This window comes from Linepithema humile, chromosome 7 (genome assembly GCF_040581485.1).
Source record: "Linepithema humile isolate Giens D197 chromosome 7, Lhum_UNIL_v1.0, whole genome shotgun sequence".
NCBI classification, from domain to species: Eukaryota; Metazoa; Arthropoda; class Insecta; order Hymenoptera; family Formicidae; genus Linepithema; species Linepithema humile.
In genome coordinates, this window is record NC_090134.1 from 4333697 (window position 1) to 4354420 (window position 20724).

At 36.1% G+C, this 20724-nt stretch overlaps 3 protein-coding genes across 4 annotated transcripts in view; all 3 read right to left on the reverse strand.

Annotated features, from left to right (window-relative positions):
- Window positions 1–351: 351 nt before the first annotated feature.
- On the reverse strand, window positions 352–9812 carry LOC105668476 (proton-coupled amino acid transporter-like protein pathetic). 2 transcript variants are annotated; one of them, XM_012360892.2, is made up of 8 exons: window positions 8808–9812; window positions 5062–5124; window positions 4223–4315; window positions 3342–3699; window positions 2223–2504; window positions 1954–2132; window positions 1704–1873; window positions 352–625 (listed from the first exon to the last, which is right to left on the reverse strand). In XM_012360892.2, the coding sequence occupies exons 2-8, from the start codon at window positions 5115–5117 to the stop codon at window positions 381–383; spliced, it is 1383 nt and encodes a 460-aa protein (XP_012216315.1). In that variant the 5' UTR covers window positions 5118–5124; window positions 8808–9812; the 3' UTR covers window positions 352–380. The 2 variants fall into 2 exon arrangements, with proteins under 2 accessions (XP_012216315.1, XP_067215088.1); XM_067358987.1 differs by lacking the exon at window positions 8808–9812 and adding an exon at window positions 6390–6408.
- A 1309-nt stretch (window positions 9813–11121) lies between these two features.
- On the reverse strand, window positions 11122–16961 carry LOC105668360 (proton-coupled amino acid transporter-like protein pathetic). The gene is made up of 8 exons (XM_067358988.1): window positions 15591–16961; window positions 15400–15507; window positions 15001–15151; window positions 14541–14747; window positions 13580–14022; window positions 12138–12316; window positions 11879–12060; window positions 11122–11528 (listed from the first exon to the last, which is right to left on the reverse strand). Exons 1-8 carry the CDS (start codon window positions 15599–15601, stop codon window positions 11457–11459), a joined length of 1353 nt encoding a protein of 450 aa, XP_067215089.1. The 5' UTR covers window positions 15602–16961; the 3' UTR covers window positions 11122–11456.
- Window positions 16962–17105: 144 nt separating this feature from the next.
- jvl (javelin-like) overlaps window positions 17106–20724 on the reverse strand; it is a 55469-nt gene continuing 51850 nt past the window's right edge. The window contains exon 5 of the mRNA XM_067358974.1: window positions 17106–19937. Coding sequence (XP_067215075.1) covers window positions 19620–19937 — 318 coding nt within the window. The 3' untranslated portion in view covers window positions 17106–19619. The remainder of the gene's footprint in view (window positions 19938–20724) is intronic.

Below are 20724 nucleotides of genomic sequence, written 5' to 3' on the forward strand. Positions count from 1 at the left end.
TGAAATACGTTTTACACTAATAACAGAAAATATGCATTTTCTGATACGCTTTGTATATATATATATATATATATTGTAGACCTCCCCGATAAACATACGTTTCATATCGTACGCGTATCAGATTCAACTAATAATGTTCGTGTGCGAATTTCTACAGTCAATTCCGATAACAATCGGCATCTGTATTATTCTGACGACAATTTTTTCTGCATGGAGGAGAAATTAGGAAGATAATTACGGCCAGTCCGATGCCGCAAAATATACTAACATCACGTAATTCACGCGTGTATCATTTAGAGCATGGAAATACACAACGCTAATTAGTTGATCACGTGAGGAATTGAGAAAAAGTGCTTTGATAAAATATTTATTAATATTTATTACTTAGTATAAATTTTTATTATATCTGACAATGAGATCCACGTGCCGAAGACTAACGCTAATAACGAAAATATAAGCAGCGCACTGTTTTTCCATAAGCGCCACTTCAAAGCACCTAAGTGTCCTTCCCAGCACGAAATCGTCTCCACAACGGCTGGAATACTGATGCCGAGGATGGAGAAGAATATTGCACCGACTAGAGAGATAAACGGGTCCAATTCGGGTACTGCTATTGCTATTATCACTGCAAAAATCGGAAAAATATATATTCTAATCGTTACTTTCCAGCAAAATCGAGATTTACAATTATATTAAACAAGCAAACTTCAATTATCAACAAATGCTACCGATCAGTTTAACGATTTTCATTGCATTGTACACAACTATTCAATGAAAAAATCAGCAAATGAATAAACACATACGTTTTCCGACATAGTTACCTAAATAATTAAGAAAGAATCCCTGCAACTTTTGTATCTATTTAAAACAATTATCTTGCATGGAATAATAATTATAATATTCACAGATTGTAACTTGTATGAATATAAAAATATACATATATATTGAATATAATTAATTTTGCGCGCTAGTTTTCTAAGTATTCCGAATTCTTTTAGCGCGTACTGATGATGATATGACATTGACGACCGCATGAATTATAATCACTTTATGTCCGTGTAATCAGATATATACACATAATAGAATTATACATGTTGGTCGATGTTTATAGTATAAGATCGTAATAAGCGAGGAAGAATCACTGAGTCCGTAACGGTAAAGAATTGAATCGGAGGCGGACCAAACTGGGCCGAATCCATTGTACCTATCAAAGGAACTGACGCGAGTCGAGCGAAGCAGACACGCAGACACGCGATTCCTTTCTTTCTCGGTACGTTCAGCAACAAAAAAAAAAAAAAAAAAAAAAATGCGCATATACGCACGCGGAATAAGTGGGTGACACCGTTCAATCGGCTCATCGATCGAGTCTCCGATCGACCTCCTACCAGGAGCGCGATTCATCGCGGTTTAATAGCGGTTTCTCTGTCTCGCGATTACTAGAACATCGAAGAAAAAAGTTCTACCGCTACAGAAATCTCACGACTTTTGTTAACAATATCGCGAAGGTAGAAAGGCGTTGAAGATCGCGATAAAAACGGCAACCGGAAGAGCGTCGTTAACTCTCTGAAGCGCAATGAAGAACGTGCCGCTTTTAAAAAAAAAATTTGTTGTTAATTATTTCGCTATGTAACAAATTCATCAACGAGCAGATTAAAAATAACTGTTCTCATTATTTTAATTCGCATGATATGGAATACGCTTACCTGTTAACATAACCATGCCTATTCTCATAAACGTCTCGCCGACGGCCTCGTACTTGTGGCTGAACATGTGCTTTATGGCATTCCATATGATCTCGAGCGGCACGAAGTATTGCAGGCCGTAAGTGAAGAGGACGGCCGCGGCAATGAGCAGTTTGACAGCTTGGGCCAGACTGAAACAACATCCATCCATTAGTCCGTGACTTCATACCGAGCTGTGCCGAGCATTCAGCAAGAAAGACGATCTACTTACTCGTCCTCGACGGGTAGATTCAGCGTGATGCTCGCCAGCGAGTGCTCGCCGTAGGCGAGATAACCGAATATTCCCATCACGGCGTACAGGGCTACTACTATCGACATCGTGACGTTGAGCACGCTAGGACAGCCCAGGAAGTGGGTCGGGTGTCGCATGTTGTTCGCCACAGGCATCACCTGCGAACACGATCGAATTCAGATACGCTCGAGGATGCGAAAAGAAAAAAAAAACGCAAGAAGATACATTTACATGTATTGACAACTTACAATGCCGATACCTTCGATGGCAAATATCACAGTCGCGAAGAAGCGGGGCAGTTGCTCGACGGAGGCGAACAGTTTGACATTCGGATTATTATTCCACTGTATGCTACTGAAGACGTAGTAGAGCGTGATTGAGAAGCCGCTTAACATGAAGATGTTGGCTAGCAGCGAGAACGGCACCAGGTACTTCAGATTGCGCACTTGGCCGAGCAGTATCAATGCCGGTATCAACGAGACGATGTACAGGCGTATGTTTATGTTTCTTCCGGTGCGAAAGTCCGTGACCTGAGAAGAGAAAACGGGGTACAGCGATGACAGGAAAGATTGATTCGGTCACGACTTGCGGAAGGGCTCGGGGCGGTATCGCGACATAGTTTCGTGAAGGGAACGACCGAGCGTTCATAATAAAAAGAGGACACAATTCGAAAGTAATTAAATTAGCTTTGATTAAATATAATAATCTTATTTTTTAGAATAAGAAGGACGAGTAACTTGCTTGATTTAAAGAATGAAAATGCAAAGTGATGTAAAGTAGTTGTCGAATAATTCAATGACTCGCGATACGATGAGTAATTGCGACTTAAATACAATCTCAGTGATTATAAATAGAAAAAAGCTTATTGATAGCAACTAAGACTATAAGTGATGATACTAATCGATTGCACTCTGATAGTTACACACGCGACAGCAATTATCGCTATCGCTATCGGATATGAATTTTTCTGTTACTTTTCCAATAATTGTCGCGTTACAATAGTATGAAAAAATCACTCGATATTTATCACTTGATAAATAATAAAAATTGCGGTGTATTGATTCTGTTAAGTAATTAAATAATTAGTTAATGTTATAATCGTAGTATGAAAAAGTCACTTGATATCGGATAAATAATAAAAATCGCGATGTATTGATTCAGTTGATTAATTAAATAATCTGATAATTAATTTCTCAGCTTTAATCATATTTTTTATAAAATATCCTCAATTAATTCGCACATTGATCTCAATTCTCGATTTTTAAATCACAATACTAGACTAATTATATGCAAAAACCGATAAGTTCACTATATCAATGTATTTTGCATGCAACAGATGATATCTCGCGATAATGAATTATGCATACCTGCTTAAGGGACGATGCAATAAACACGATGTAGACACACGTACCGCCTACGTACGTCGCACACAGTGCGACGTTTACGAATATTTTGCTAACGTTCGCCCAAGGCCTGACAAACTTGGGCCCACAGAAAAAGGCCGCGTACGCCGTCTCGGCGTACGTCAGCTGCGGCGTCTTGGTGCGCCGGCAAAGCACGTGGGACGTGCGTACTAATATGTGCACGCAATGAGCACAAATGAAGCCGATTATGATCGTGCCGATTCCACCGAATAGCAGGCCGCCGTTCTTGATCGCGTGTGGCATAGCCAGAATTCCTGTCCCCAGAGAGGATTTCAGGAGGTGCATCACGGAGCCCAGATCCCTGAAATGCAGAGCATGATGTTGAATCACATTGCATTGCTGTGAGTATGACACTTATTCAACGATTATGCGTACAACATTGTGCGTACTGTTAACATAATAATTATAAAAGTATATTTGATATAAATTCATTTTTCATTAAATCTACGTTGAGAAAATTGTTCTATAAAATAATCTTACGTCTTCTAACGTGCGATTTTTTATTACTATTGTAAAAAATTTACTTATATAAATAAATATGTTGTTCTTTTCAATGTTATCTGAAATGCATTGAGAGCATTAAAATGTATTCAATATAATTAAAAAACTTCCAGACTGTGTATGCATTTTCATATTTTTTCCGACAATTGAATGAAAATAAGCTTTTTAAGTTTCTAAGACGATGAGTTTAAACTTTTGCATAAACATGAATGCAGTTGTGGCTAGTAATTTGAATGTTAAAAATAGTACACGATTTTGCTGGCAAAATATGGAAAAACATGTCAATTGACATATGCTGATAAAAACGCTAGAACGAAACTTACGAGGTCGCATTATGTTTGTCACGATGCTCGAAAGGATCATATAGTTCATCTTTTTCCTTATATTCGCCGATGACGGTCGGAGCTATCTTCGAGCTGAAAACGGGATTCATTGTTAAATATCAACATTTAAATGCAATTAAAATAAAAAAATGGTAGTAATATTTTTGTTATATTAAAATGTTTTGTAAATTTACGAAGAACAATAAGTTTAAAGGAAGAGATTTATTTTTTACGATATTCTGTGTTATCTCACAAGTGATCGATTGATACATTAGTGATAATTTTTTGCGTTAAAATATTTTTCAAATGAAAGTTAATTCTTTTCAGCTTCTTACAAAAGATACTTTAATTTCGCAGAAAAAATTACATTGTCTCCTGTGTTAGAGGAGTGGATGTCGTGAACGTAATCTGAGGCAGGACAAATCAATAATCTGGTGAATATTTCGCAGTGTCATTCGTCACGCGACTCGCCGAGTTTGACAACACGCTGAATTGAAATATCTTGATAAGTTGCGGAGGAAAACCGGTTTGTAAAACGCGCTTGCTATCTTTGCACAAACGCGATATAATTGTGTCTCCACGATCGTCCTTAATCAATAACGATTACAGACGCTGTGTATACAAAAAACGTATTATCTACTAGACGATACTCATTAAAAAAGTCATCAATCTCGCCCATATTATCGTTACTGCGCGATCTGCATAATATTGGCAGAATTATCGTGTACTCTATCAATCAATTTTTGCGACGCAATCAACAAAATTTACATTGCAATCAATGTTTATGTTATTTCGTTGCTATAACACTAAATATAGACAATGGATGTGGATGAACATACGTGCTGCTGAATTCCTGCATAGGATTGCCGGACGATTCTTCCTGTATTCGACCCATGGTGGTTCTGTCATAACAAAAATTTTTTGTGAAAGAGATTTGATCCTAATAATAAATAAATATATATGTCTGTATTATGTTGTTACAAGTTTTAAATAAATATTGCACAATTAAATAAATTAAGTTTAAACTATGTACATAATGTGCTCGACAAAATTATAACTATATTAATAATACTAAAAATTATTTCTTGCAATGACAACAAATATACTATCACGATGTTAATGTTTTTAGTGTTTTTAACTTTTTAGTTGCAATAACTGAAATCAGGAAAAGTAAATAGCGACAATGGGTATTTTCTTTATTGCTACTGCTTCTTAACTCTATAGAACATAGATCTACCATTGCACCATCTACCAAACAAAATAAATTGTTGACGCATTGCAATTGATAAGTGTTATCAGGTCATTCATGCTGTTTGGAAACGGAAGCTTCCTCAGCGTAAATATCATCGTAAATATAAAATGTTAAATAATCAGCCGTTAAACAAATATTGATTGATTGTAATTTTTCATACTGATATGAATCAATGCTATAATTCGCAAAAACATTGAATTTCTCAACAATGATGTCATAGATAATATTGATTAAATTCTAATACTTGTGAACACTCGTATTTGTGCAAAAAATATTAAAAAAACTGAAAAAATTCTACAATTACTAACATATTCTATCGTCAGAGTGGCATTGGAATCAAACAAGGTAAGTCTCATTAAAGTTAACTGATCGTGAAAACTGATATGTAATAATCTTTTTGTTCTTGATAGCCGTGCATCAGTTAAAAAGTACTTGAATTAAAAAAATCAGCGAATCATTTTCAGACTAATTCTTGATAAGATTAAGATGTTATAAAGAAATTTTTAATTTACATTCTTATATATATATATATATAACATTTACTTTAAATGTTCAAACAATTCTTCTATTAAATAGCTAACAAAAAAACCGATAAAAAATCGAATAACAATTCTATTTGATCAAAATGCACTAGAAAAATGCGACAGGTCTCTGAAAAATCGATTGTATAACAGTTTATCGAAACGTGATAATACAAAGTTTGATTTCTTCAATTACCACTAGTTATCAGTTTTATCGGTTACATCGGAATGTGTTAAAGAAGCCTGCAAAAAATAATACAGCGATCAGCGACATAGTACGAGCTTATAAAAAATTGACAGGAGTCTGTTACGTAAAAATATACAGATACCACGTGTACGTGATACATATACGCGATATATATATACGATAAGTGGATATTACATGGCGCCTCACCTTGACCAATTTTCTTAAAAGTTTCTCTGAAATTTATTACAGATAAAACCGCACATGCCATTTGTTTCGATGATGAAAATTTTTCGCGGATTGCGATCCGCCGGACAACCCGAACCGAGATTTGCTTGAGAAATAAAAAAGACGAAAATTGTGCAAGAGAGCCGATTGCGCTCAAGATCGCAAGCAGCCGATAGCGAACTACTTCTTGATCTCCGCTTTCCCCACTTTAATACAAAAACGGTATATAAACGTCTTTGACATAAAATAAACAAACTTGACGTGACCTCACTCAGCAGTAACAACAGATTTAAATATGTAATTGTGGGTTCTTGAGGGAATCCTTGATCGTATGTGCGATACACATTCGAAAGATTACATACAATGTCGCGAAGGACTCGCACAATTGAGACCACATCTCATACATATTCCAACACCGACAGACCGCAAAGGACAATGGCGAGAAGTGAATACGTAACGAAAAACTGCGCTTGTAATTAACGCCGACAATTTGCAGAGGCGGGGAACTTGACCTTGTAAAAAATATTAACTATTAACAAAAAACATTCATCGTGATATTATAATTGCGATAACGATTCAAAATGTTTGCGATCAGATGTATTTATAAAATTTTTATACGTCTTGTTTTAACACTTTAAAAGCTTTTTAAAAGCGTCACTTTATTTAACCGAAGGATTATGATAAATTGCACTTTGCTCAAGTGTTAACGATAACGATACAAGAAGCATCACTATTTAAAGGAAAATTTATTATTATTAATATCGAATACAATGTTATAATATTAATATAATAATATTATAATAATATTAATTGATATATTATTAATATAGCAATATTTTTACGCGCGTTGACACGTCGCGTTGAGATATAATATACAAAATCGTGAGAGAATTATGTTATTCAGTTCTTTATAAGTCAATCAATGAATCATATTAATTCACAGAAGTCTTATTGATAAGTTTGATAGTATTTATATTTTGCAGAGCAGACTGCAATCTTTAACTCTCGTCTTTCACATTATTATTGTTTATAATGATAAGCCATAAGATATAAATATTTGTTATAAATGTTTTAAAGATTATATTTTATATGCGCACGAGTTATACAAACGCAATTATCGTTTTCTTAAATACGCGCTCAGTCCGTTGACCGCCGTTGCAAAACATTTTATTATTACAAAGGACTATTTTTATCCTCTACAACAAAAAGTTGAATTGTCTGGAAGTTGGAACTTTCTAATTTTCACAACTTAGAACGAATTATATACAAGAAGTAGATAATGTTGCAAATTTCTGTGCAATACATCTATTTAAAAATATTCAATAAATATAATATTATTATTATTTCAACAAACTGCAAAGAATAACTAATTCACGATATAATTTATTGTTTAAATAAATCAATAAATTAAATGCGGCACTTTCATCACGATGTGACATGTCAGAATGAAGCATCTTTTAGACCTCGCTTTTGAAAAGTTTGACGCTTAGAAGTAGTTCGTCAAGAACGCTTTTGAATGGGCGCGAGATAGCTGATATCTGACATTTAATGAATCTATAAATATTTATCAAGCAAACATACGTAAATATTGGTCTTATTGTTAGCATAAACCGCTTTTATTGAAACCGCTCATATTGACTATTTATATATTAATACAAAAGAGCGTATCGAGTGGGATTGCGTTAATTATCGTTAATCTTTTATCGATTCAGTCTACAGAAGCTTGATTCGGTCATAATGTAAATCTGGTACTCCTTCTTATCCTTGTCGCGATATACGATCACTTAAAAGGATTAATTGCACTTAACTGTTGTCGTTTAATCTCTTGATAAGTATTAGCCGTGTTAATATTTGCCGTATTAATATATAAAAGATTTATAAATTATAAGTTTATATATTATAAATTTACTTACCGAATATTTAGTATAACAGTGTGATTTATGAATTGTGCTACATTTATTCCCCATTTTTTATAAATTAATTAGTAAATTCGATTTACTATATAACTCCAAATAAAGTTTATTATTAAAATTTATTACGCTGAAAATTGAATAGAATAAAGACCTCTAATAGGGCCTGTTCGTGCGTGTAGAAGAAAAAAATGTTCGTATATTATTTTTAATACAATAAATTAATGAGCGAATTTCTTGTTGCAAAAAAATTACGTTTTTTTCGCTTACTAATGCGTCGATAATCACCTTATCAGTGACGACGTAAGAATACGTATCGTGTCAAAGATAAATGCACTCCTTAAGCTAACTATGAACAAAAAATAGTTTTCTAACTAACGATCCTTTTTACGTAACAAATATTTACATTTTACATAACAAATTTTAATATTCATAAATTTTTTAATATACATCTATAATAACTGTAATGACTCTTAAAACTAGTACTTACTTTTATATATTGCGGAATAATAAATCCTGAACACGTTGAAGGACGTCTATTTCTCTTCCTGATGACGTTGAAGAATACCGGATCTTCTCGATTCACATTGTCCTTCGCGGCAAATGCAAATACCGACGTTCTTAAGCTTCTAGTTTTCAGAACTTCTTGTCTACCTAAAGTCCTTTACTTTATTTCTTTCTCCTTCTGTTTCTTTTCTATTTCTTTCTTTTTGTAGAGCGCAAAATATTGGCACGCTGTTTAAATGGAAACAGTTCTGCCCAAGGTCTCGTATCTGTTTTTTCTTTTTTAAAGACTGTATGTATATTATAAATCGAAATAATAATAATAATTTATAGGCGAATTAGAAAGCGATAGGCCGGATATATCTTCAGGTATGATTTACGAAATCTCTGGCGAAATCTGCGCCAATTGTGCCTGACTCGTAATTGCGCAAAGAGATAATAACCGGATGGTCTTCACCGGTATTGATGGAAAGCTGTTTTTATGAATGGAATTAATGTTGCAAATCTACGTCGGTGCGGATCTCACGTTGGGACTTAAATATTTTGAAAAATAAACGGTCGCGCTGCGAGAGGTGAGGAACAGAGAGATTTCTCCTCGGCGACGACGGAAGGCTCCGTTGTAAAGAAAATTTTGGTTTTGACGATGAATTATCTGATAAGTCATCGATACGTGTTATCTTTAAATTTAATCAGAAATTATCACCAATATTTAGGACGATCTCAAGATTTCTCACAATGATGGACTCCCATCCGCGATTATCCGGACGGTTGATGACTTCTGATTCCAAAACTCTAGATTTGTCTGTGATGTGCAGGATGATTTAGTACTTGTTGATTGTTTCGAGGTGTCAGATTCCTTTTCCCCCACTCTGACATCGAGATGGTAGCGATGCTGAGGTAACGAAGACAACGAAATTAATGTGGAACGGTGACAGACCGCACACGACTGGACATGTTTCGGTATTAGCCAGGTGTATATATACGGGCAGTCAATGCACGTGAGTGACTACTGAGCACGAGCTTCCTCGCCCGTGTGAGTACACTAGGAAGGGAGGGAGTAGATAGTAGACGTCTGTAATGTGCTCGATTGGACGTTACTTTGAAGTACTCACGATAAACGGCGTGTGCAAGAATTACATTCTGCGTAATTTCGACGAATTATCAACATATATATATTACTATGGTTTTATAGATAGCGAAAATTCTTTCACACGTTTCACTTAACATGTGTTTATTAAGAAAGATCTAGATAAAAATTACTTGTTTATCTTTTATAACTTGTTTATCACATATCTTTTACAATTTCTATATAAGTGCACAAATATAATTAAAAAAAGAAAAAGCAAAGCAGTTTAACTCGTTTTACTCGATTCAGCCTGTCGGCGAAATCGATGTTTTAGTTTTCATAATATAAACTGTGACATGAAATATGAGTGATAAAAATGATAAAGATTGACACATCGTAAATCTGAAAATATGCATGATGCATGTGCAGCGTAAAATAATTACAAAAACATTTGAGAACAAATAAATTTGTAAATCAATATTTAGATACATGTCTCAATTTTCGCTATGTATACAACTGAATCATCATTTCGTAGGTTGACAATATAAAATCTGAATTCACTGAAATTACACATTCTCGAAATGCTGGCCAGTACGATGGTCGAATTATTTTTTGTTCTCACTCAATTCTCAGCGCCGTTTCCGCTTCTGTATCCCATTATATGTCCTTGATTCCCGCACGACAAACCAATTAATGACACTTAAAATAAAATAAAAAGTTATCGACAAACACGGCAAAGTGCTCGAGCTCGAGACTGTCGATATTCCCGATATTCCTGAAGAATATAACGTTGAGCAATTCCGCTCGTACTCGAGTTTTGTACCCATAGGGACGTCGGTTATTCGACTGCGATCAGCTCGATTCGTGCCTCTACATCACACGCGCTCCCTTTCACCTTATCCTTATCTTCTTTCATTCACAGCCCGCTCTCTCGCCCCGTCTCTCTTCATCTTCTTGCAAAAAAATCCCCGGATGGTCTCCCCTTCTCACCGCGGCGTAATTTCTCATTGTAAGTTGTTGCTCTTGTTTCCAGGTTGTGAGCAACGTTACTACGTCGTGCATTACGTAAGTTCTGTCTGAGGAAAATTAAAAGTGTCCCCTTCGTAATGTGGTAAACACCGCATTTCAATCTTCGCGGGAATTTTACGAATTCTCGATTTCCGCATTAATGTCGCTTTCAAAGTCGCAGAGAAACACACCCGAGTTTATTCTCAATTCTTTTTTATCCAGTCGCCAGAAATTGGTTGTGTAAGTTGGAATGATATTCTTGTTTTATGACGAGGAAATTTGCGAGCGGAAGATTTCTTTCTGCGCGAAACACAACACGGCGAATTTGCAACAAGCAATAAAACAAGCAAAAAATCTTTTAAACGGTTTTTTATCTTTCTTATTTTGTTGTTTCATTGTCCTGCTAAAACTCTTTCGCTTCTTATAGAATATTACATGATGTTTCCTTAATATTAATGTGACTTCAGACTGTTTACGATGTATTATATTATCGCAGACCGGAAATAGCGTCATAATTTTATACTAAAAGCCTCTCAAATCATTTCACGAGCCGCTGCATGTTCAACACTCATCTTGCTTCTCCCCGTTATATTCTCTAATAATTGACCGTGTACTCTCTATCGCACCAAAAATCTGCAATATATACAAAACATTGCATCAACTAGAGATAACGATAAATCTTGAAAAGAAGTTGTTCTCTCAGACATTAAATATTTATATAGAGTATACATGAGATTGCTAATCTAAGAATGCAATCCGAAAGAAAGAGCAAATAAATTTTCAACTAAAATTAATATTTGTGTCAGGGTTTAGTTAAGTCCGGTATATTGATCTCATTTTTTAAGAACTTAAGAAGTTCCTCCTTTAATCTCGCATTTCTCGCATTTTAATTTTCTATTTTTTGTTATTCTAACTTTTTTCAAGTTATAGAATTAAAGTTATTTCTTTCGCTATTTTATTTTCAATTGTGAGAAAACTCGCACCAAGATTAGCAGCCACACGATGAAAATAGCCACGTTCTTCGCGAGCATCGTCCTCGTGGCTTCCGCCCACTTAGTCGACGTCTCGATCAGTATGGGTATCAGCAGCATGATCGTGGACATGCCCAAGGCGGAGAGCAGACCCAGTAAAGGTACCATTTGGGGCACGGCGGCGGCCAACATTGCTGCGGACCGAGAGAAGGCCACGATTTACTTTCTGCGAATTACATTCATCATTCGTGTCGTATCGCAACGTTCTTACTGGTTCCGATTACACCGCCTAGTCGAAACGAAATTTCATAGAATCGATGATACAACAAACTCTTCGTAATGATTTTCGAGCGGATCATCGGCCACAGCACGCTGAATGGAACGTAATACGCCAAACCGAAAGTAAACAGCACCGACAACGAGATGGCTATTTTGACTATTTGAGCCAGACTGTAAATTACGCAAAATAAGCGATAATGAAACGTAACGAATATTAACTTTGAGATGTCTGCATTTAATCTAACATTATCATGAATCCAAGATTATGATAAAGCAATATTTTGGTTCACGATACGTATAATGATATAACGTTTCATTTCACAATAATATTATTATATCAAAAGAAGAATTAAATAAAATTAATGTTGCAGTTTTATATATTCATTTTTTTATATATTTAACGATGAAAGAATAATCTTTCATTAATCGCTTATGAAAAATCTTATTAATGTCAATTGATCATAATTGACACTGTTTTATTATGTTTTAATCATAATGATTTAACATTTGCCAACAATGTTTACAAAAATAAAAAAATACGTACGTGTTGTAATTTGATAATTCAATGGAATGCATTGAGTATGCATTCTAATTAAGAGAAAAATTCAATAACATTATAAGATAAGCTACGTCATTAAACATGTGCTACGAACACAGAACATTGTTGGCCACGATAGATAAGTATTTGATTTAATAACAGACGAGGCCAAGATATATCAAGCGTGAGATACGCAGCTTAGCGATTACAGCAATCAAACGATTTGTCAAAAAATAGATCTCTCATTGAATCTAAGTACAATAATCTGACTGAGGTTGTTTTGAGCTAATTTCGAGAGCCACTATTGAGTTTAAGGCCATGTGAGTTTAAGGTTATGTGATTATACTAGCAATTAGATATTCGTATGCGCAATTCTATTCCACGGATGCCTGCCTCGTTCTGCTTTCGTTGAATTCAGTTTGTTTGAAGGACTCGTATGTATCGTACGATTTCCACAGAAGAATGTGGAATATGTGAAATATAAATCGGAATACATTGAGATGTACATAATCATTTACATGTTAAGTGCATTCTATTTCGCGGTTATCAATTCACCTTGGTTACGCGTAGGCATAATTACACAACTGTATTAATTTAAAGCAGACGCGGACCGATATAGTTTTGACGATATTTGTCGACTTCCGAACTGTAATGTACAGTTCAATCACCTGCGATAACGATTAGTTTGCAATTTCTGGCAATTCTATTTGCGTTGAAAGTTCACAATGATGCAACTTTTTCGAATATCTCATTTGCGAATATCTAAGCCGATAATTTACTCGGAAAATTATAATTCAATCGAATCGATAAGAAGGCGCGAATATCAATAAAATCCGTCTAAAGATAAGTAAAGATATGAACGATAAAACGATTAAATCGTTTTCGCGTACACTTACGTCTCTTCCATTGGCAAATTCTTGATGACGGTGTCGCAGGCGTCCGGGTACTTGTTGTAGCCGAGGAAGCCGAAAGTCAGGTATATGAAAGTGTTCAGTAGCATGCTGGCGATGACCAGACGCGGCATATGTCCAGGATGCTTCATCGTGTTCTCCAGCGGCAGGTACAAGGTCATATTATGTAAGGCGAATAGGAAAATCGCGCAATACATGGGCACAGGTAGAACCTCTGTCAGAGCGTTCAGTCTACGGGGATCGGGGACGTCGTCGAAGAAGTAGTAGAGCGCGGCGCAGACGCCGAGGAACAAGAAGACAGTACCGATGACGGAGAACGGTGCCAGATACTTGAGGTTTGGCACGAAGCCCAGGGCGCAAGTGAAGGGAAAAAAGATGACGATGTAGACACGCGAGTTCACCTCGAGGCCCGAGAAAAATTCGATCACCTGGAAATGTCGGGCATAGAATGTGTATTACTCAGCACGAAATTATCGAAATCAGATATCTACAGAGTTATCGAAACATGTAAAAACTACGTCGCAAACAATGCAAGTAATCGCAGCTTCTCGTAGATATCGATTTCCCGCAACCTTTGCAACCTCGTATCTTTCTGCTTTGTAACTGTATCGCTTTTGCAATAATAAAAAGCACTATGAAGCACTGACACGAATGATGTAGTTGTAATCTATAGAATTCCGAAAAATGTTTATAATAAATTGATTAGATCCTTCATAAATTTTATCTTTAAAATTCAGATATCAAGTCGCAATTATTCGAGTGCAAGCTACAATTAAAGAATTTTTCTATAAGAGAGAAACTCTCTCGTTAAAAAACATTTATTAATAAAATTAAGCTCTGCTGTTTTCGAATATTCGTGCATGCACAGACACAGAGCTTTTCATTCGTAAGAATTGCTGAATAAATCTTGCTTTATTGTACTTCTGCAAGAATGACGAGGCTGTACCTGTTGGAAAGACGTGGCCACATATAAGATGTATATCACGGCGGCCTGATAATGCACGAAGCAAATGATTACATTGGTAACTGCGCCGAATAGCCTGGCGTACTTTCGAATCTTCACCGGACCCGATTGAAAGGCGAACCGCGCCGTTTCGGCGAAATCCAGCATGGGAACACGATTACGCCTGCATAACGCTTGAGAGCACTGCACCTGCACATTGAGAGAGAACCTTGCCTGCATTCGGATGCACTTGGCGCGCGGAACCTTCCTTTCCCTCTATGTTTACGGCTTATCTCATTGGCGATGCGCAAACAATTGAGTCATTGCAAAAAAAAAAAGGCAGGTGTCACAAGCAAATTTTTTCTCTCTCCCTCCTGTTATTGCTCTGAGTATCGAAATAAAAATGTTCGCTACGCGTGATTGCATTTTAATCTGTTCACCCGCACTCTGCGTTATCACGTACAACGATGACGGCCGTGTGAGTGCACAGCATGCCGACGACGATGCCGCAGACAATGGACATCGCGTAGCCGGTTCTTCTGAAAGCGTGCGGCAGGAAGAGTATGCCGGTGCCGATCGCGCACTTCAGCAGATGCATAAACGCGGCAAAGTCTCTGAAAGAAAATTAAATTAGAATAGAATAGAAAAGAAATATTATTTGCCTTTGTATTGTACAACGGAATTCAATTTTATACAAAGTATATAGAAAGGAAAAAAATGTAATAAATATTAAATATTATAATACAGGACATATATACTTCAATACCGATTCCAATATTAATGAGAAATTTTTCAGAATGATTAATATGATAGCTTGAAATAAAAATTACGACGACGATTAAGGGAAAATGGCAAGTCGTACGAGGTCAAAGGTGCGAATGAACGATTGGCGAAGGGATCGTATTCGTCCTCCTGCATTTGTCGGTCAGCTTCGACACCTTCAGCATTTTTCTTCATTAGAATATGGGATCTGTCATCATCATGGATCGGAAATGTAAATATGTACAGTAACACGCATCTTAACGCATCGTAACGAGACTTTGATCATCTCACTTATTCATCATATCGCGTGGAAGTCCGCAAGCTTCGCCGTCGCTGGATCCTTTCAATAATGCGAAGCATCCGGATCTCCCGCTGGATTTCTCACGATGTTCCCGTCGAATGATGACAACCGATAAATTACTTATTAACCTGTTGGCACGATGTTCAACGGCATTAACACCTTTTCGCTAATCCGTTTAACGAGCAGCATTTAATTCAGCGGAAAATATCCGCGCAGATTTGATCGCTGCAGGGAACGCGATGCTTCAAAGCGCGATTAAATGCCTAGATAAATGATGATTATTTGCGAAATGACATTTATGTTCAATGCAGTTCAATGAATATGAAGTTCTCGCGATATCAAATGAAATTGTTTGCATTTCTTGAAATCTGAAACAGAAGGTTTTTACAGGTAAGAAAATGGTGGTGTTTTTTTCAATCAAGATTCTATACACACTGAAGTATTTAAATCAGACATTCAAATTTAAAAAACCTGAAGTTTTCGAAGCAAACACGATAATTTCAACAATTTGCGTTTTCCGAAATTACGAAGCAAAAAACATCTTTCGCTTACTTATTATTCACCGTTTAACATGACAGTTAAGTTATTTTGTATTGTGCGCCACTGTTATTACAGGATATAACTATTGTATAACAATGACGTTCTTGTCGATGATTGCACTCGCAGGCGTAATTTTTAGCATATTGCATAATTTTTAGCATATTGCATAATTTTGCGTTGGTTTCCTAATGCTACGCCGCATTGAACTTGAAATACCTCGCAGACACCATGAAATATGCAAAAGAATATTTATGACATGCTTTTGCTTAATTATTCTTGTGAAGATCAGTCCTGAAACATAATAAAGACATTATTATTCGAAAATAACAAAAACTTGTTACTGCGACGGCGGAATAGTTTGTTTTCTAGACCATTAATTGTCTCGAATTGCGTCGTGTTGTCAGTAATTCTCATCTGCACGACTGACAGGAAATATATCACCTGTCACTTGTAATAACACAACAGAAAAAAATAAATTCTCTCGACATTACGAGCGACGTAGCAAAATATATAAAAGAATGACATACTACTAGCAAATACATAATAATATTCACGAGATGTTTGTTCAAATAAAATTTATATAAACTGGTACGTCTTTCAATAAATAAAACTAAAAATTTTGGTAAAAATTTCCTACAATATTAAAATAAACTGTAAAAGATATCTTGTGATTTCTTGTAAAATCAGTTGCAATAAAATCAATATCAAAATTATCGGTTAACTAAACAGATATCATATTTCAACGAAAAACTGATACTCCTGTATATAAATTAATTCCCCAGTTGATAATTGCTGATAATATTGCAATAGATAACGTTGCAACAAGATTTCTTAATGTGACAAAATATAACTTGCTCTGCAAACACGATAATCCACTAAAGTCTGAAAGATTACACGAGGATTAATAACTGGATGTTGAATATGACAAAACGCGCGCGTGCGCGCCATCAATATAAATCAATATCTTTAAGTAATTTCATTTTATTAATCGGATCACATTATCGCAGATTCATTATAGATAATTTATTTACATTAGTTATTTAAATAAATCGCGATTGTTTATGTACAAATATGTCGGTGTGAATTCGTAAAACAATAATTAATAATTCTATAATGACGATACACATCTAAACTAAATAAAGTATAATACAGTGACAGCGCTTCAATAACCATCGGATCGGGAGGCTGCTGCAACGCTGCAGCCGGTTTACACGCTCTTTCTCCTTAATTAAAGTATAAAAATAATAGCCTCCAGTCGGCAGCGCACACGCTGATACAGGCACCAGAGTCCACCGGCTGTGTGAATAACAATAATATCTGAGCATTCTCGCTGGCGTTACGAACCCTGTCGTAAAAAAAAAGAAAAGAGAAAACAAAAGAGGAAAAGAGCAGAATTCACCGAATGCGCATCGGTCCCTCCTGTTCGTTTCGCCGCGTGTAAAAACATTAGGCGCTAATAAAATAATAAGTAAAGTCCGTCAGTCCTGTGGCTTACATCTTAAACTATATATGTTAATCACATGTTTCGCGGTTATTTATAGCTAAGATCACAGGCTCCGTCTGTGATTATTATTCAGTGTTCACAATCGTCATTGTTAGTTATAAATAATTAAATTGGTTGTTAAAGCGAGGAACTGTGTAGTACATAGTGTTTCTTTTTTTCGGAGTCGCGGCATTAAAAGTTACGCGAATTAAGACACGATTCCGACACGAATCACAACCTCCCTACGACGAGTAAGGATTGATAACCATCGTTCACTCTTATCACTCTCCGCTAAAATGTACACTATGTGCAAAACAAAAAAAAAAGAACGAATGGACAGCGAACGCGAAATTGAATGTATTTCGAACTGGACACGAGTCAAGCGTTAACAAGCTTTCTGCGTTCTTGAAGTGTAAAATATGAAGAACAAAATATTCAGAATAAAAGTTTAGAAAATTCGCGCTTGCTTCGCTGTTCGTTCGTCGTTCGTTCGCTCGATGTATATTCACCGACGTATTATTCGCCGACGATTAATGCATCTAGCGAACAAGCGCGCAATAATTAATATTAAATGTGATATGTGTTATATTCAAAAGAGTGTGAGTGCACTCGATATATTTCCGTACTCGATGAGGCGGCGTCTCCCTCGTTTCCCTAATTATCCAGCAGTCACGCATTCCGTCCATTCGTAGCATACTATGCTGCATGAACTAACTCATCAGACATAAATCCACACTATCGTAACATACGCATAATAAATAAAACAATTAATCACAATATAGAGTCAAATCAACGGTACAAATGCTAAATGGAATACAGAATTGCAGCTTGGTTTTTGTATGGAATGTGAATTATTATCTCTGGTCGAATATATTCTCTGCTGTGAGTCAACAATCCGATTGGATCTTTTCACACACCTGAGTGCTGCAACAATTTTGCTTAAACACAATAGCTTTACGCTTAAAGATAAGAGACAAATATTCAATACGTGGAAATACACGAAAATATCGATATAGACATAGATACAAAATTGCGAAGTACTGTTGTTACCAAACCGTGGACCAAGTAATCGAAAGTTTGATTAACAAACTCATTCTTGATGTTTGGTCAAGTGAACCAAATAATTCCGTTTCACAAAATAAATATCAAATAATATAAAAAAACTAAAAGCGCAGTTGCACTCTGATATGCAATCTTGTTAAATATTTAAAAAATTTCTCGATTCATAAAAAATTAATATATATATATATGTGTGTATAATATATATGTGTGACAAATAAAATATATTCATATAGACAAAAATCCAAATAAAGATAAAAATAATATATTCATAAATAAGTGAAATAATTTTTGATTAGGTATCTATGTATATAATTTTTTTACTCTACAAATAAATATGATATACAAATTTTGACTCTACTTTCATATTGCCAGTAAGAACTTAGCACAAATTTAATACTCCTTGCAATGATCGTTATTATCGTCAGTTATAGTCATTATAAATCGATGTATATTCACGAAGCATGTTGATAATCAATTTGAATTTTTGATTAGACAGTAAGATTGACTGCTAAAGTCTCCGTCATATTACAAAGGCGTATGAAATGCTCTTTAAATGCAACTCGAGGGAAGTACGTAGCAAGTCCTGTGAGGAAATAGTATTGTTCTACTTCGGTTTAGAAGCATTGCCGTTGCATTTCACGTTTAGAATTATCCCCGTAAGATGATTTTGCAAAAGGAAATTAAAGATATCGGAGATTAAAAAGGCACGGAACAAGGGTCACTCCTTCAACATGTTCGAAATGAACATATTTCACGTGTTGCCTACATCTTCGCATACACATCGGTGATATGATAAGGCCGCGTATACGCAGTAACAGTGGTACAACATAAAATGTCAGAAGGGAGCAAAGAGCGAGTAACGCTCGCTCTAGGCGACTCGGCGTCCGATTGAAGTTTGACATAAAACCGATGGCGCAACGGACGATCGTTCCATTCAATCCTCGCTCGAAATCGGATGACACTCAAGCGAGTCGCACTCGGCCAGAGCCTCACCGCGTCGTAAAGGAAACTCGTCAGTTAATAGACTTTCCGGTACCGTAGCCGCCGAGTCGATGCTATCGAAATAGCGATGCGGCGGCCAGGCGGTGTTTGTACGGAAGCGTCTAGTAGGCGAGCCGATTATAAATTCCACCCGCGTGGAACCGGTGACGGACGATGTTTCTTGATTCAGGGAGTCCGGATACAGCGACGAGTCGCTGTGCCGAAAGCTGCTGTTGGTCGAACACCAGGAACTTGGTGGTTCGGTGAAGCTCTGAAAGATACGAAATGCGTATTAATTAGTTAATTAGCCGAATTAAACGTACCTCGCTGCTCTATTACAAGCGAAAAAAAATCTTCTGCCAAGACTACAATCTGCGTCGTCTTGGAGATGCGTAACAAAGATTAATTATAATATCCAAGAGTTGAAGCAGCCAGTGCTCGAGATCCTGCTATGTGAAAGTGAAAAACGGATTTATGTTGGACGATAATAAACTATAATAACACTAATAACACTGGCTATTACAATGCTCAGGTATATCAAGATGTTATCTCGCATTTATGTAACATGATCTAAAGTGAAAATCTCACACGAAGCGCGAGTTTGCTACTCGATAACTCGATTTTAGTTTAAATTGAAAAATATAAACATAAAAATATATATCAATCAAATAAAGAGAGCGTCTCATGGAATTATATTTGCGAATGGTGTGTATATATATATATATATATCATAAAATATAGTGTCATTCGCGCGATATCACTGGACATGAGATGGACAATGAACCGCAAGGCCAAGCAGGTAAGCGTGTGGTCGATTCATTTTCCCTCAAAATCGCTGGTCGCGGATGCGACTTTGTAGTAGACCGCGACGGCTCTCTCGGGCTTTTATGTCCGCATACAAGCAACGCTAGCAAATAAGATCAAACCTCAGCAAACGGAAAGAGCAAACCAACTCAACACACAAATGTACGGTTGAAAGAGCGGGGAAGAAGACCCCGCTAGCGCGAGGTGAAATGCTCATAACGATCGGAAAGATGCGTGCTAAACGGAATGTTCCT

Coding starts and splice junctions, on each gene's coding strand:
- LOC105668476 (XM_012360892.2), bottom strand. CDS start 5,117: ATGGGTCGAATACAGGAAGAATCGTCCGGCAATCCTATGCAGGAATTC. Junction 1,874..1,953: donor AATCTACCCGTCGAGGACGA/GTAAGTAGATCG, acceptor ATGTTGTTTCAG/TCTGGCCCAAGCTGTCAAAC. Junction 626..1,703: donor AGGCATGGTTATGTTAACAG/GTAAGCGTATTC, acceptor CGATTTTTGCAG/TGATAATAGCAATAGCAGTA.
- LOC105668360 (XM_067358988.1), bottom strand. Junction 15,152..15,399: donor TCATTCGCACCTTTGACCTC/GTACGACTTGCC, acceptor ATTTTCTTTCAG/AGACTTTGCCGCGTTTATGC. Junction 11,529..11,878: donor TCGTGTGGCTGCTAATCTTG/GTGCGAGTTTTC, acceptor TATATATTGCAG/ATTTTTGGTGCGATAGAGAG.